The 17,065-nt window shown below is 31.9% G+C and overlaps 4 protein-coding genes across 12 annotated transcripts in view; 2 read left to right on the plus strand and 2 right to left on the minus strand.

Moving 5' to 3' along the window:
* Positions 1-325: 325 nt before the first annotated feature.
* On the minus strand, positions 326-2,222 carry LOC115882284 (5'-nucleotidase domain-containing protein 1). Its single transcript, XM_030900250.1, has one exon. It carries the CDS (start codon positions 1,861-1,863, stop codon positions 463-465), a length of 1,401 nt encoding a protein of 466 aa, XP_030756110.1. The 5' UTR covers positions 1,864-2,222; the 3' UTR covers positions 326-462.
* Positions 2,223-2,516: 294 nt separating this feature from the next.
* Positions 2,517-4,658, minus strand: LOC115882285 (nuclear envelope integral membrane protein 1). The gene is made up of 8 exons (XM_030900251.1): positions 4,477-4,658; positions 4,257-4,387; positions 3,994-4,201; positions 3,762-3,928; positions 3,547-3,697; positions 3,297-3,486; positions 3,041-3,202; positions 2,517-2,848 (listed from the first exon to the last, which is right to left on the minus strand). The coding sequence occupies exons 1-8, from the start codon at positions 4,559-4,561 to the stop codon at positions 2,710-2,712; spliced, it is 1,233 nt and encodes a 410-aa protein (XP_030756111.1). The 5' UTR covers positions 4,562-4,658; the 3' UTR covers positions 2,517-2,709.
* Positions 4,659-4,982: 324 nt separating this feature from the next.
* On the plus strand, positions 4,983-7,593 carry LOC115882360 (src substrate cortactin). The gene is made up of 6 exons (XM_030900391.1): positions 4,983-6,020; positions 6,077-6,200; positions 6,260-6,458; positions 6,597-6,838; positions 6,895-7,101; positions 7,335-7,593. Exons 1-6 carry the CDS (start codon positions 5,293-5,295, stop codon positions 7,413-7,415), a joined length of 1,581 nt encoding a protein of 526 aa, XP_030756251.1. The 5' UTR covers positions 4,983-5,292; the 3' UTR covers positions 7,416-7,593.
* Positions 7,594-8,265: 672 nt separating this feature from the next.
* Positions 8,266-17,065, plus strand: part of LOC115882517 (formin-binding protein 1-like) — a 117,482-nt gene continuing 108,682 nt past the window's right edge. For all 9 annotated transcript variants that reach the window (XM_030900615.1, XM_030900616.1, XM_030900617.1 and 6 more), the window contains exon 1: positions 8,266-8,441. In XM_030900615.1, coding sequence (XP_030756475.1) covers positions 8,397-8,441 — 45 coding nt within the window. In that variant the 5' untranslated portion in view covers positions 8,266-8,396. The remainder of the gene's footprint in view (positions 8,442-17,065) is intronic.

Here is a 17,065-nt window from a genome sequence, read left to right on the forward strand (position 1 = left end):
TGGTTCTCAAAATTTTAGCAAAAAATCATTTTCTTTGGAAATTTTCAAAATAAAATAACTCCGTTATTTTGGAATTATTTGAAAAACGCCAAAGAGAAAATATGTTTCTTTTGTCGAAACCTACCACCACTTAAAATACTTGCACTTATTTCTAGGACACCCTGTATAATAGAAACTCATATATTTGCGATACTTCTTGAATCTAGGCCCATGCTAGGCCCTGAAATACTTTTTTATTTATTCAAGTACTTTTAAAAATTCATATTAATTAATATGGCAACATAGGCATAGTCCAAATGAGAAATTGAAAAATCAAACATATATATTAATTAACGTCTTTTATTTTAAATATTAATTTATTTAATTATTGTTTAAAAATAATTATATACACATTTACAATTTCTTAAAATATATAAAAACAATCCATGTTATAGAACACATAATATACAATACAATCAAGCATTAATAAATATTAACTTTAAATTTGTGATCAATAGGAAAACCGGCAACATATTCTAAACTAGGAACAAAGAATCGCGAATGCTTCTTCATCATTTCATACCAATTAGTTAACCTTCCAGAATTACTACATTTAAAATAAGAGCCCCAAATAGTCGAACACAAAAACTGTTCATCTGGATGCCACTTGTCATGTCCGTACACGCCCTCCGCTTCGAGTTCTTCACAAACTGTTACAGTCTCACAGCCTGCGTACACATGAGGTGCATAGATGTCCTGTACCAAGTTGTCCCCGATGTACAAAAACTTAGGATCCTTTTTTGAACAGCATTTCCTTAAAAAGTCTTTTAAATCAGTCCAGTTACCGTGTGTATAGATTCCGCCTAACCTCAAATCATCCAGGTTTACAGGACCAGTCTCTGAGAATCCATCAAGACCAATAAAATTATTTTTATCTGTAAAAAATCCAGGTTTTTTCGCATAGCTTATCACAATTTCAAAATAATCCCTCCAGAATTGTCCTATTGTATGACTTGCGGTGTGTGTGGCAAAATCAACATATGATCCTGTTATCAAAAAGGTTATTATACCTTTTGATCTAAGAGCCATTATCCAGTTTAACAAGTGATTACTGCATTTGTAGTAATATTTATCAGGGTTTGCTTTTATTTCTGCAAAATACTTTCCTTGCTCGTTCTGAAAATGCTCCCTGGTAAACATATCTTGTAAAGCTTCCAATAAATCGGGCCAAATATTATACAGTTTGATTTCGGAACTATCTTCGTCAATAGAATCCACAGCTCTAGCAAAAACTAAACTAGCAATTATATCATAATAATCTAGTAAAGTGCGCATTTTTTCTGAATATGGGCCATTCCAGGTTTGAAGAGGGTTTTCTGCGAATAAATCTGTGGCCTTCCAGCGTAAATTAGGGTAATACTTTTTTATTTCTTCTTCAGTTAAAAATTTAGTACCGTGTGTAGCTTGAATTATAGTACCATCAGCTGATATTCTCAGGAGATTGCCGTTTTCATCGTCAACAATTAATCCCTTTATAATAAAATTATGGTCTAAAGGTTTTAGTAAGTGACTGGCTGAGTATCCCTTATTATCAACTAGATAATTTGCTAAAATATGGTATTCCATTTCTATCATAGCACCTACTTTGTATCTAGCTAAGGTATTGTCTAAATCAAATCCAATACAGTCATAGTCTGTAAAACTAAAGAAATTTTTGGTCCCCATTTCAGTGCCTGGTCCTTCTTCTCGGTGTAGAGTCTGATATAACCTGATGAAATACTTTGTTTGACAACTGGTCAAACTAACTTCGTCACATGCAATTCTAACAAGGCCATTTAGCGATCTGGATAACTTTAGAAAATTTCTGAATTTGAGAGTAAGCATACTTGGATTCAGTTTTAAATACCTAACCTATTTACGTAATTTTCCGTTCTATTGTATCAAGCATTATATTTTATGTAGCTCTTTAATCGGTTCCAAATTGTCTTCCTTATCTATGTTGCCAAACAAACATTAACTCTTTTGATAATATTCAGGTCAGGCTGATCAGCGATTCATAACAACACTTGATATAAAAATCTTGGATTTGTATTACAATTATACAAATTATATTATTTCAAATATTAACTAAATGTATAGTTACAAGTTATCCTTGTTTATTTAACATGGATAAAAATAATATTAAATGGAAATTTTCCATTTATTTATTCACACTTCTATTTGTCTCTTGTCTCTGATTTAAAAAGGAGAATATGTTTTCCTGGTTGCATTCATGAAATGTCAAATTTTTATTTCGTTAAAATCAGCTGTGTCCATAAATCAGGGATGAGTTTTTACTGTGAGACCAAAGAGTAGATCTACATCTTGGTGAGACTGTGGAGGTAAGTTTTTTACATTTACAGGTTAAAGAAATATGGATGGTTTTTTAGTTCCCATCCATGTTTAGGGCTATCCAAAGATAAAGTCAGAGATATAGAGATGTGTAAAATGATGAAATCTTTTTATTGCTATAATTAAATTAATTTTACAGCCAAAAATAACATTTTTACAAAATGGTCCTTTATTAAAAGTAACTTACATGTGGTATTTTACAGTAGTGTTAAAATTACAAAATGAGATGTAAGAACGAAAATAAATATTAAACATTCTAATTTACTTATTTACACTTAAATGATAAGACAAACTACACAAATTTAAACTTCGTTAGTAAGTAAATCAGTCTTTAGAAACTTAACTACTTTCATCTTCCGAAAATTGAGCATCTTCCCCATTATCACTGTCATCTGTCACTTCTTCTCTAATCGACGTTTCGTATTCCAGAATTTCCTCATCAGAGAGATGAGAGTTGCCTTCAATGAATGAGGCAAACCTATCAATTAATAGAAAACTATTGAATCGTATTTTAAAGATTAAAAATACCATACAATCGGAAAAACGCGCGTCATAGTGACAGCTCAAATGACATTGTGACAGTGACAGTTTTTAGTGAATTTTTAAAAATTACAGTGATTGTCATTTCAAAGGTTACTACGATGACATTTTTTTTTTGATAATACATTACCTTTTAACGTCTTTTAATTTTAATGCAGTTTTCCACTGATTACATTCAGGACTGGAACAGTATTTTCTTAAATCGTCCAAAGCTTTTGCTGTTTCTCGTACCCCTTGTTCATAATATTCATCGTTCGATATTGGTTTCAACTTTGGTGGAAATCTTTTCTTCCTTAAAAAAATAGGAAATATTACAATATTTAAAATTTTGTAACATTTTAGATAAAATGTACTATTCAGTTCAGGAGAAAAATACAAATACTCACCAATACATTTTTGGGGCCAAAACCCACCTTTTAGGTACATATGTGAACAGAAGCAACAATATCACTTGAGCCATAGCAGCTTCTTGAAAATGACTACTGAAAAATATCAATAAAAGACCTAATAATTGTAAACTCCATTTGATTAAATTCATGGTTCTCTGATTTTGGACAGGCCCCCATCGATAACATACTATAACACAACATATACAATATGTAATATTAAAACAAGTTATTTCAGCAGTTTACTTACATATAAAACTTATAGTTCCTGTAATAACTATATACCAAATGACATATGTCCGATAAAGAGATAATATAGTTTTCATATTGTCCCATAATATCTGGAGAAAGTAAATAACAAGAGTCCATCCTGCTCCAATAACTCCATACATAAATGTCTTCTATAAAAGATAGGTATTTTGTTTACTGATATTATCTTTATAAGTAAAAAAAGTTTAGGCTTACCCTAGGAAATAATTTGCTGAGAAAATAAATCAGAATTAAGAATGAGGCACACACTCCAGATGAAACACCACAAACATAATGAAACAATGTATTTTTACTTAGAGTGGGTGCACTAAGAAAAAACACTATACCGGCAACCAACTTCAAAATGTTCCACAAATCCACTCCTAAAAATTTTAAAATTATTTTAGTAGCTGTAAACTAAAAGTTAATTATCCATATTTTCTCTTACTTATAATTTTTAAATGAACAGAATAGGTATCCTGACTTTCAATACCAATACAGCTTGTATTAAAAGGATTCAAATGAAAGGTTTTCGATTTTGAAGAGAAAAGCCCGCTAGTCCAACTGTATCTCTTTTCCAAGTACTCTTTTTCGACATGTTCAGGTGAACCTCCATCAAACTGATTATAGTCATCAGTTGAATGATTAATGTATAACTAGAACAAGTTAAAAAGATTTATAACAAATACACTTCGATAAATAAGGACTTACAATAACACTCTGCCAAATGTGAATAATATATTTTGGTTTTCCTTGATAACAAAATATGTGTAGCGGTTTTGTTCCATATATTTGTCTGGGATTACTAAATTTAAAAAATTCATTGTTGTCCAGGTAGTGTACTAAAAGCAAAATAAGTAACAATATATCATAGAGAAAAAAAAATTGTACTATAAAATGTTTGTATACTCTAACCTTAAAATAAACTCACCGTTAGTATCAGCAGTCACGAAATTACTTAGAATTGCCGTTTCAAAAAATAGTAATAAAAACGAAGGTAATGTAAGTAGCTTCATTTATGCACTTTTAAAAATACATTTACAAGAAAATATTACAAAATAACTTTCATACAATGCGCCAAAACAAACCATAGACTAATTAAACAAATTCGAAGTGAAGTTGGCAATGAGTGCCGCCATAGATTATTTGTATTAAAAATATAAAGGGATGAGTATAAAAAATTGTATGTAAAAATCGATTTTTTATACTCCAATGAGATTTTTACAGTTTTAAAAACTGTAAAATCCTTAAAAATTTGGGTATATTATACCAAAATTTGCGTGTATATAAATTAGAAGCTTCTAACATGTGGTATTTTACAGTTTTAAAAAATTAAACCACAGATTAATGTTTTAATATTACAATTGTTTGATTAAAATAATCAAAATTATCTTCTTCTTACTCACCTGACGTATGTATGGTTGCATACTGTTGCATATTTATTTTTAATAAAAAAATTTTCAACCAAGCTCCTAAAAATGTGTCATCAATGAAGAAAATTGATAAACAAGTAATCGGGTGGGTCAAAATAAAGAGCTAAATTTGAATATTTGTTCTGTTAAGTATACAGTTTAATTTCTAGAAAACGAAAATTACTAAAAATTGAATAGGGGCGTCAACAATAGATTATAGATTTACCTATGGTGAACAAAACAGTATCCAGAAGACCATACATTTTACAGTAAATTTATTAGTGTATTTATAGGACTTAATTTCAATTTAACATACTTAACTCTAATTTGACAAAATGTGGAAAGCTGCTGCAGGTCAACAAATTAATATAAATCAAAACACTGAAGATGACGATTGGGAAACTGATCCAGATTTCATCAATGATGTTGACGAGCAACAACAAAGGTGGGGCTCCACCACTGTTGAAGGGTCCGGTAGAACAGCTGGGGCCATCGACATGGAGAAACTGAGAAGAGAAACGGAACAAGCAGATGCTTTACATAAGAAAAAAGCACTGGAAGAAGGTACAGACAATCCGTCTTATGGATATGGAGGCAAATTTGGTATTGAAACAGACAGGATGGACTCTTGTGCAGTTGGTCATGAATACAAAGAAAAACTACAAAAACATGCCTCTCAGAAAGATTACTCATCAGGTTTTGGTGGAAAATTCGGAATACAAACTGATAGAGTTGATAAAAGTGCTGTGAGTTGGGACTATAAGGAAAAAATTGAGAAACATGCATCCCAAAAAGATTATGTTTCGGGATTCGGTGGCAAATTTGGAGTCCAAAGTGACCGCCAAGACAAATCTGCTGTTGGTTGGGACCATATAGAGAAGATAGAAAAGCATGACTCCCAAAAGGACTATGTTAAAGGGTTTGGAGGCAAATTTGGTGTGCAAACTGATCGCCAGGATAAATCTGCTGTAGGCTGGGACCACCATGAAGCTCCACAAAAGCACGAGAGTCAGACAGATCATAAAATAGGGTTTGGTGGAAAGTTTGGTCTGCAAACAGATAGGTAATTATTACAACAGTTTTAATAAGGTTTTTTATAAGATATACCAATTTATATAGAGTTGACAAATCAGCTGCTGGTTTTGATGAACATTCAACAAAAGTTGGCACAAACTACACTAAAATTAAACCAGATATTGCTGGGGCAAAACCATCAGAATTAAGAGCCAGGTTTGAAACTATGGTAAAAATATAAAGAAGTTAGCATTATTTTTAAAAAGATTACCTTTTTAATTTATTTAGGGTTCAAAAGATTCAGAAAAGAGTCAGTCAAGCTCACAAACTAGTTCCCCTGCACCTAAAAAGACTGTGCATGCAAAGGCTGTAATGTTTAGCCAAAATAGTCAGGATAATTCTGTTACGTCTTCACCAGAAAAACATGTTATTCCTAAACATCTTGACTCATCAAAAACGGCTTTCCTAACTAAAAATACAAACTTAGGTAAATAATATTCTTGTTTACACAGAGTGTACACATTTTAAAATGTTTTCATCTTTTTGTAGATATACAGTGTGATCAAATATATTTTGTCACTAAAATCGCGTTTATTTAAATGAAATGTATTGTTGCTGTTTGTAGAGTCCCAGCCTGGAAAGCAGACACCACAAAAAATGGATCAGACTAAAATAGCTCAGTTTACTAATGCACAAAGTGCTGAAGTTGAAAGTTTAGGTTCTAATAATGCAATAAAGGAAGAATTAGAATTATTAAGACAACTACAAAGGCAGAAACAAGATGATACTGAAGATAACACAGAAGAACCTCAAAATATCTATGACAATAATGAAAAAATTCAACCACCACAACAGTTTTCTCAGGAAGTACGTTTTTTTATTGGTACAACTGCATGAGATTTTTTAATTTTTTATCTTCTTAGGAACCTGAGGCAGAGTATGAAGAAGTGCAACCACCTAAAGCAAGTGAGATTGCGGCTCAAGTTTCAGTACCAATTCAACCAGAATATTATAACCAAGATGATATTGTGGATACAGGAATTACAGCTATTGCATTGTATGACTATCAAGCTGCTGCAGATGATGAAATATCATTTGATCCAGATGATGTCATTACACATATTGAAAAGGTAACATTGTATGACATTTTTTTTCTCAAAAATTTATAATTTTTTTTTAAAGGCCCTGTATATTTATAAATATTGGCACGTAGATATAAAATATAGTTCTGAATAACTTCCCTTTAATAGTCAACATATCTAAAAAAAAACATTTTTCAAATTTACTACCAATAAGAATGATTTTTGGGAATTTTGGTTACACCCTGTATATTAGTAAAAATCAGATAATGTTTTATTTACAGATTGATGAAGGATGGTGGAGGGGATTGTGCAAAGGAAAATATGGACTTTTTCCAGCAAATTATGTGCAGTGTAATGAATAATATTTTTTCTTTATTTTATTTGTATTATTTTATGAAATTTTAACTACATGTATTAAGGTGTACTTATCAATTTTGTTTTAAACGTTTTATTGCTCTGATATCTGTGAGCTTAAGAGATAAACTGCTGTGTTATATATATTTCAGTTACATAAATACACAATAAATTTTTGATACTATAGGATATTATTATTTAGATGTGTTTACATTTTTTTCTAAAACAAAATAATTTTATAAGTGATTAATCCCTCAAAAAAATGCAAACATTTAGTTTTAACTCGCTCTGTATATCATGCAATAATGGCTTTAAAAGGGACATTATTATACAAACAAATACACATTCCATTTAAAAAAACTATAAATTTAGTGTCAAAATATATCTGATTCGCCCTGCATATCTATTAAAATATATAGAATAATTTTATTTTATTCTGTATGTCACTATTTTATAAAATAATAAAATTAAAAATCGTTCACTATTTTTATTAACCAACTTTACTAAAAACGGCAGTTGAGATAAATGTTTTTAAAAATAAGTTTTATTGTAAAATCGGATTTGTATAATTGGTTGCCTGATATATCAAAACATATAATTTAAATTTATAAAATTATTGCTCATAAATATCAAATGTACGCCTTACTGAGTAGTAATTTATACACTAGAGTAAAGTTTGATCATTTTATAATAAATTTAATTTATTATAACTTAAATATATCTTTATAATAAAGAAAAAGATGAAATATATTTTCAATAATATTATATATTTCAAATATATGCAACCACCATTAACTCTCCTTCTATCTCTCTTTCTCCCATGTTCGCAATTGTCAATCGTTTTCCGATTGTGTGCAAGTGAGATCGAGCGTCAGTTGATTTTGTAAAACAGCCATGTTGGGTTGTCAATCGAAAAATAGTGTTTACACGTAAAAATCTTTAAACAATAAGTGTTTGTGCCGTTCAGTGTTTCTTAAATTTGGATTAACATGACGTCCGCCGTGGAGAGCCCGAATTGGGGCACCGAACTTTGGGTAAGTCGAAAAATTTACCCATTTTCTTAGCTCCGAATCGCAACATTAGTACTGCGAAAAATTTGTTGCGGTTTTCTTAATTGAATTGCATCGGTATTTCTCCGTGCAATTGCGCCGAGAGTTTGCAAATTTAATTTGAAGATAGCAGATGTTTTACCGGTGAAAAAAGTGCCAAATGGGCAGGTCACAGGTTAGACCGTCGTCTGGCCAGAACGGTGGACCTCGAAAACCTGTCCTTTGTAGATGACTAACAAGTATTTTACCTGCACAGGTGCTGATAAATATTCAAGCAGTCATAAAAAGCATTCTTGGTAGGTTTTCTTTCTCCAACTGTTATCATCTGTTGCCAGGATTTAGGGTTTTTAATATATCTTCAAAAATTTTATGTAAACTTATTGTTTGATTTCTTTATTTAATGACACTATTTTAATCACGAAGACTGATAATTCTTTGTTATATTATTACGATTCTCTTTTGTTTAATATATTCTTTTTAATTAATTAGTCATCTGCATTTAACATCCCCTTATTTTAACCTCACAAATTAAAGAGTTCAAAAAATGTTAAATATGCCTATTATGTATGTGTGTATTGAATGCCACACCCGAGTTTTGGAATATATTCCGATAAATAAACAAACGTGTTTTTTTCTAAGGGGGCGTAAATGTCAAACGGGGGTGAGATTGTCATTAGTTTTGAAACGATGACTCACAGCAATCCAATAGAGAAGACTTGTAAAGGAAAACAGACGATAATTCGATTTAAGTAGGGAATTTCCTGAAATTTCAGAAAATATTGTATAAGGAGAATGTGAATCACGAAATTTTTACACAATATTATTGCGAATATGGTTTAGTTGGTGCTTGTCAGATATAACACCCTCCGAATTTGGCATTTATTTATATATCAGTCGAAAGCATACACTTAAATAAGAATTTTAAGCAAAAAAAAATTGCGGATGAACCACAAATTATTGAAAAATAAATAAATTAAAAGTGCATTTTTAGGTTATGGTGAAGTTGTATAAGCGTGTAATTATTGTAAAATATGACGATTATATGCATTTTTTATTAATATAAAGGTCAGAATTAATCAGTGAGAAGCATTAATAAGTCATAAGTCAAAAATAGAGTTGGTGATATATTTTGTAATATTTGCCTGATCAATTTACTCTTTCGATTCAAACTTGCCGCCGGAGCCGTCTGTCACCATTTGTTGTTAAGAATGTAAGCTGCCTAAGCATTGTTGCCAAAAGTTATTTCTTGTTTGTATACATAATACCGTATGATCGTAAAAAACGGCGTCCAGCTGGCTTGGAATGACGATCGATGACATTCCCCATATAATTTTACATATAAAATGACAGCGATGTTCATTTCATAGCCATGGCTGACGCCGTTTTTTTTCGATCATTCGGTACGTTACATGATACAAAAAAAGAGTTGAGACCGAAAGAGTTTTGATTGCGTTGGTTTCAACCTTTCCGTGAGTGTGTTAATCTTTTGTTTTGTTTTTTATTTTAATACGAATCTGATTGCTTTCACTTGATTTTACGTGCCGGTCGCCGGACGAACAAATCCTTATACAGTAGCGCTGTCACGATAAGAACAGATTATAAGTTATTTTAAAATCAAGACATTGAAAGCACTCAGATTCGTATTAAAATATAAAAAAACAACAGATTAACCCCCAAACAAGTTGAAACCAACGCAATCAAAACTCTTTCGTGCAACTTTGTAGTTATAAATAGTCAGATCTCGTAGGCAAAATATCAGCTATGGGTAGGAGCAGTTCCTCAGACGATCGCCTTTTCTTGATTTTAAAATAATCTGTTGTCATAGTCTGTTGTTAACGTGAGTTTTCTTCCGACCAGCACGTGTTTTTTTAATGAACCTTTCAAGAAGAAATGAATGAATCTGGCAACGCCGACAAAATTTGGAGGAGTTTTCGCATAGAAAGTAGCCTGTTGTAGCAATAATTAGATGTTTATTTTTTCATTAAATTATGGATCATCCACACTTTTTTTTGGCTTGAAATACTTATTTCGATGTATGCTTTCGAGTGATATAAAAAAAAGTACAAAATTCGGAGGGTGTTATATCTGACAAGCACCGGTTTAGTTTATACAACATAATATGTAGTGAAAAAAACACGTATAAACACTTTAGAGATAAGAAATATAAACAACAAAACATATAGGTACCGATTCATTTTTCTGTGTTTACATTTATTACCGTGTCTAGATATTGCTTAATGCATTGCTAAAAAATTACAATATAGGTACTGATAACGAGTTTATCTTTACTTTGTATCGTTTTTGTATCTAATCAACACCTGGCAATTTGTTGTACAAATTAGTTTGCTTGAATATCTGGTAACCTGGTGTAATTTTGAATGGGCAGTGTAAAATTACAATTCGATGCCAAAAAGATCATCTTGTCAAATTTGGAACAAGTTCTATATTCTTTTAGTTATTTGAGATGCAAAAAACGCAACGCAAAAATTTTTGGTCTTGTTTAAAATGTTATTTTTTTTTAATTTTTAGCCCTATTGATTTTTTAGCAAATTGTATATAAATGTATGAACTTTAATTCGTAAACTCAGTTTATTATAAACTATAATATTTGACTTATTATACAGGGTTAATCGAAGAGTTGTTTTTTACCCTATCTTTAAAACACCCTGTGCAATAATTTCGTGAGCAAATTTTCCTAAAACATTATTTTTCGGCCAGAACCATGTCTCCTGAATATTTTATTTTTAACACATGCCTTGGTTAATTTTTAAGAGTAAAATGAACTTGCTACATTTTGCAATTTTTTCAATTATCCTTACCTTTCGATGTTATTCTTCATAATGACGACATGGCTTTGGTGATTATTGTTGTGTACGATTGAATTACGTGAATTTTCACATTGAATACGCATGAATAAGGTTCTTAGTGTCGAAGATTGTGCAAAAGTCATTGATCTTGTTGAAGATGACTGAAGTTATCAATATTCGCTTCAATAATCCTTGAAGAAGAATGGGAAAACATAAAACAATATATTTAATATAACACAAATAAATTAAATATAATAAAAAATATAAATTAAATAAAAACAATAATTACAAAGTTTTAGAGTATTTTTTACAAGTTTTTGTTTGTTTGTAGTTACTAATATTTATTAAAACCAAACCTGTATCGTTACTTTTTAACACTTTTTACATTTTATCACAGAGTTCTAATCAGTGTCGATATGGCAGTCACCAAAGCCACCTCGTGATTTAAAAAATAACATCATAATGTAATGAAAGTTGAAAAAATTGCAAATTGTTCGTGGCAAGTTCATTTCGCTCTTAAAAAGTAAGCAAGGCATGTGTTGACTTGACATGAGTCAAAAAACTAAATGCTCGGGAGACATGGTTCTGATCGAAAAATAATAATGTGTTAGGAAAAGTTACTCACGCAATTATTGCACAGGGTGGTTTAAATTCCAAATGAGTACTAAGCTAAGCTCGACTCGTCCCGTCGCGTCGCGTCGTCTCTTCTTGACCAGCGAGCCGAGGTAGCCATATTTCAACCATAAAGCTCTTGCCGCGAGTAATAAACAAATTAACAACCTGTATGTGTATTTTTAGGTGGAGAAGAATCAATAAAACAAAAAAAAACATCATAGTAAACTCTGAAGTTATAACCCATTTTATAAATTAACAGTTAATACTTAAAATTTGACCAGTTCACTTATTTGATTTCAATTAACAGGTTCAAGACAAATCAAACACTTGGTAGAATGTCGACTGGTATATGTATTTAGTTACATATTTGGTACATCTTTATTTTAATTCTCAGTACACTTACTTATTTGATTAATCTCAATTTCTGATATTACAAGTTCGTTCAACCATTGTACCTATTACTGGATAAAAATTAAAAATATCTGTATCGTTCAAACACTTTTAACTACGCATCGCACAGTATAAACAGGCTCCCACGCCAACTTTGCAATTTTTATGTCCGATATCTTAAAATTTATGGCATTTTTCGATAGCATTTGGAGATGTTTGTATTTGTAAAGATCTATTACGTCCTACACGCTATAACGACTTTATGTTGGTATAGTTATCAACAATGAATTTGAGTGTTTTTGTTTTATTTCAATTAGATTTGAATTTGATATAGATCTAGTCGGTATTGAATATACACATTGTTCAATTTTGATTTATTCAGTTCTAATTAGTTTTTAAAATAGGTATTAGTTAATTTGAAATTAAGCAGTTTTTATTTTTTAAAAGCATTAAAATTCACTAAAAACATCGAGTTTCATATTACATAGGTATATACAGTTGGGGGGGGGGGCTGCGGAATCAACTTTACTAGATGAATGAAACAAAATGTTTTCTAAAGATATCATCTTCGGAAATGCCGGCAATACAGCGAATTAAGAATAATAAGGGACAATAAGGATTTTTGGAAATGTCTCCTTAATCCTGCGACCAGACAGAACAAATACCTATAATTTCTAAACAAAATTTTGTAAAATCGTTATTTTTGGGGCTTACTCAACTGGGTCTCACAATGCAAATTCACCTCAAATATCCATTTAGTTGGTCATTGGCAAGCACTCTCTCATTGTACATGAAAATAACAAAACAAACATTTACTGATCTGGATAAAATTGATAGTTAAATAGTAAGACTCACCCGGGGGTACTCCGCCCCCTAGCCACTGACATCACTGACATTCTATTCAATATATCCCATTCCATATTTTCCATCTAATTCAAATATTATTCGGATCTATTGGTTAATAATCTTCAACAACTAGCTAGTGCCACCTGAAATAGTGTAGGGGCTTCCCCCGGACGCAATTCTGCCGCTAAACAGATTCGCATCCCAATCGAATAAGCTATTTGGGTGGCTCACCATCCCAACGCCGCATCGTCAATCGAGAAGACATTATGGAGACCTCAAACTCTCAAGACCAACTCGAAGGCAAGACGTCACAGAGGTTTTCTTACCGTGGTCAAACGACCCCGTTGGCTTACAGTCAAACGACTTGCAACTATATTAGTCAAAAGACTCGCAACCTCCATTTGTCAGCTCTGTGACAAAACACAACACTACACAGCCGGCCGGCCTATCAACAACTGACTGACCTGCCGCCTCCGAGCTAAGCCTCCTCTTACATCACAATTTTACCTGATCACAAATATTTACATCGCTTGCCAATGAATCATACTGTTTTCTTTAAATCGACTTTCAAATAGAGTGTTTTAGCTTTACCAAATAAATAAATAGAGAGTTTTCGAAGGAATGCATATTGTTTATTAGAATAGTGAATAAATAAAAGCATTATTATGACAAACTTATTTTCCAAGTTTTACAATTTATCATTTATCAGATTATACAGTTTACGACGCGATGATCGCTTAATTTTTAGTCCAAATGTGTCAGATTTTTAAAAGTGCTTTCTATTGTAAAGACGGTAAAGACTAAAGACACAGTTGAACATATCGTTAGATTTTTGTTTAAATCGATAGATCGGTAGCTTATAGACGAAATCGGTAGACCTGGTAACTTTGTGATGGCCTGACGCGCTGGCGCGACGCGGAGGCGCGGAAAGAAAAATAATATTAATGGCGATAAAGGGCAGGCGGATGGGAGGCGGCGGCATTTCGAAAATTTGTTATCTTATTTGGAGTTTGTCTAACTCGACATTCGTAGTGGAAGTAGAAACGGGGAAGTTGTTGTCCATCTCTGTTTAAGCTTGTTCTTTTTATAGACGTTTCATTCCAATGCTATGCCTAGATGTGACATTACCGGACCGGTATATCTTATATCCATGCTCAAGACTGGAAAGAGTGGTATAAATTACAACCTGGGTATAAATAAGTACCATCCATGGGTTGTTTGTTCAATGCGACAGGCTCATAATACGTCGTATACATGGTACTAAAACAAAGCTCGTGCTCAAGCTCTTTATGCAAGCCAGTCCTTCGATTATTTGCAAATAAAATTCCTTTTTTTACGGTTGCTTTTCATGCGTAAACCGTCCAACAATTGCCTACGTTTTCAGCATGCGAATGCAGTATTTAGTTGACGTTTATGTATATTCCTTACAAAAAAGAATGGGAGAATTAAGAGGACCTTGAAATACTTCAGAAATGGTTTTAAAAAAGACAAAAACCATTTTCATAAGCTATATGTATGATCGAAAAAGAAACGATGTCACGGTAACCTTTGAAATATAAATTTGATGATAATTTATATTTTGATGATAATAGATGACACGAGGGGTGACATAAAAAGTTGTTAAAAGAAGTTTTTCAATATATTTTAACAAACGACAAAAAGAAGTCTATCCGGCAGATTTTATTATCGATTGATTTTTGAAAGTGAAAATTCTTTTCGCGCGATGGGAGTAAAATTGAAAGCCGTGACACACGAGACGCGAGAGGAAAAGTGGTAACGATCTTGGAGCGTCGTAACTCGGGCTCTATGTGAGCTAGTGGGCTGAAACTCGAAATGTATTGAGCCCCTTTTAGAGCCTCATCTTTTCATGATATTTTTACGACGTTTCGTGCACAAAACCCATCATCAATGAATCAAGACATAAAATCGTCCGATTTAAATGAAATTTGGTATGTTGATAGATTGGACCAAGGCCAACTTGACCGTGTACGATACGTGTCACTGTGACAGTTACAGACGTAAGAAACGTCAAAAATTGTTGACGTCCGATCGCTACCAAATTTGGAGGGTAGGCAATGTGAGCGACGGTGTACACGGTCCCATCCTGCAAAGTTGGATACGACGTTTCGTTTACATCTTCATCAGGGTGGGACTAACTAGTTCATCGCCTCGTCATATCGTCTACTTAAAACAAATATTTTTCAGTTAGTATTAAAATCACCTCACGTCGTCGTAGTAAAATTCTAATGATTTAAGTAAGCTACTGTTCGTTTTATTTACGATTGTATATAAATGAAAAAATAATTTATTGTTTAAGTACGTGATAATTTGGAAATTCATATCGCAGTGTATTTAACGAGAAAAAAAAAAAGTGAAATTAATTTTATAAACTTCCTGTAAATATTAATAATTCTAATAAAGAACTAGAATTTTTCGTCACGACAATATGTACCATAAAATCGAAAAAAAAAACGGCGTCAAAGACGGCTGGGATATGACAATCATTTACTTGGCCCATACTCTTCTATATTTTTTAATGGCGCTTAGCCAATAAAGGGTAAGCAAAGAAGGTTGTAATTTATTTTTATATCCAGCAAAAATTATTTTTAAATGGTGTACCTAGTTTAAAATTCGAGAATTTTTTTTTCGAAATTGACTTGTGTGTCCGGAAACGTTCTATCCTTTTTTAATCTTTCTATAATTAGTGTTAATTTTTGATAAGTTTTATGTCAATTTTTAGTAAATCGCCAAAGTTATCATTGATTGTCATTCCCCAGCCGTCTTTCACGCCGTTTTTTTATCATTCGGTCTATCACTACTAAACTTTAAAACATTATTTCTTTTTCAATATTTAATAACAAAAGAAGTCTCTATTATAGATCTTGCTTAAAATCTTACATAAAAAGGAAAATACGTAACAGCCACCCATCAAAACGATGATTCACTTTTATATCGTCTGTATTAATTCAAGCGATAAAATACATATTTAAAAGGCTATCGACCTTGTCCACCCTGTACAACTTAAGGTTATATTGAAGTTGATTAGGTTATTATTCAGATTATTCAAGACACTCCCATGGTATTTATGTTCACGACCACACTTTTCTAAGTACCTATATAAAATTATGCACACAGGGTATTAATTTAAATGAGAATATGTAATTATATTTTAAGAATTAACAGGACAATAGAACATTTTTAATATCTCATATATTAATTTTACATTAGAAACAAAAATGATTCATTCATGGTGACTTATGTCGAAAAATAAACAAATTAAATGTTAAATTTAAATCAGTAAACTGGTATCTACTGGGGTTCTAATGATTTTTGTCTTGAATGTACGCAAACAAACCGATTTGATTATTTAGTTTAATTTAACCACAGATTGATATATTTTTTCAAGATTTGACGTCATTAGTGTACGCGGGTTGCCTTTTATATTTTGCATAGAGAAACATAGTTGACCTGTCAACGTATATCAAATGTCAACTTAACGCCAAAGTTTTAGGCCACTTCGTGTCCCTAAACTGAATTTTTGAAATTCACGAATCAGTCGAAAAATGGAATTAAGCCACGAATATTTTCGCGCAATAATTTTTTACAATGTTCAATTTTCGAAACAAAATTTCGAAGACAGTTGACTAAACAAGAATGCCTTGCCGACTTGGTTTCTGTTTTCGGCAATGTATCACCTTCAGGGGCGCATATATAGGATGGGTAATGGGGGTAATTACCCCTCCCAGGAAGACATTTATAAATAGGGCTAGTTGGGGTAATGGTAAACAGGGGCAATTGTAAACAGGTCCAATAACTTTTGAATTTGGCGGGTAAGGAATAAGTCGACTGGCTACAGTGGCGCCCACATCTTTGATGTGTATTGACTTAATTAAATGAGTTTCTAGTACTATTTGTTTATGGATCAAAAACATGTTTTTTGGAAAGCTGCTT

This window comes from Sitophilus oryzae, unplaced genomic scaffold (genome assembly GCF_002938485.1).
Source record: "Sitophilus oryzae breed Bouriz unplaced genomic scaffold, Soryzae_2.0 scaffold_177_pilon_pilon, whole genome shotgun sequence".
Lineage (NCBI taxonomy): Eukaryota > Metazoa > Arthropoda > Insecta > Coleoptera > Curculionidae > Sitophilus > Sitophilus oryzae.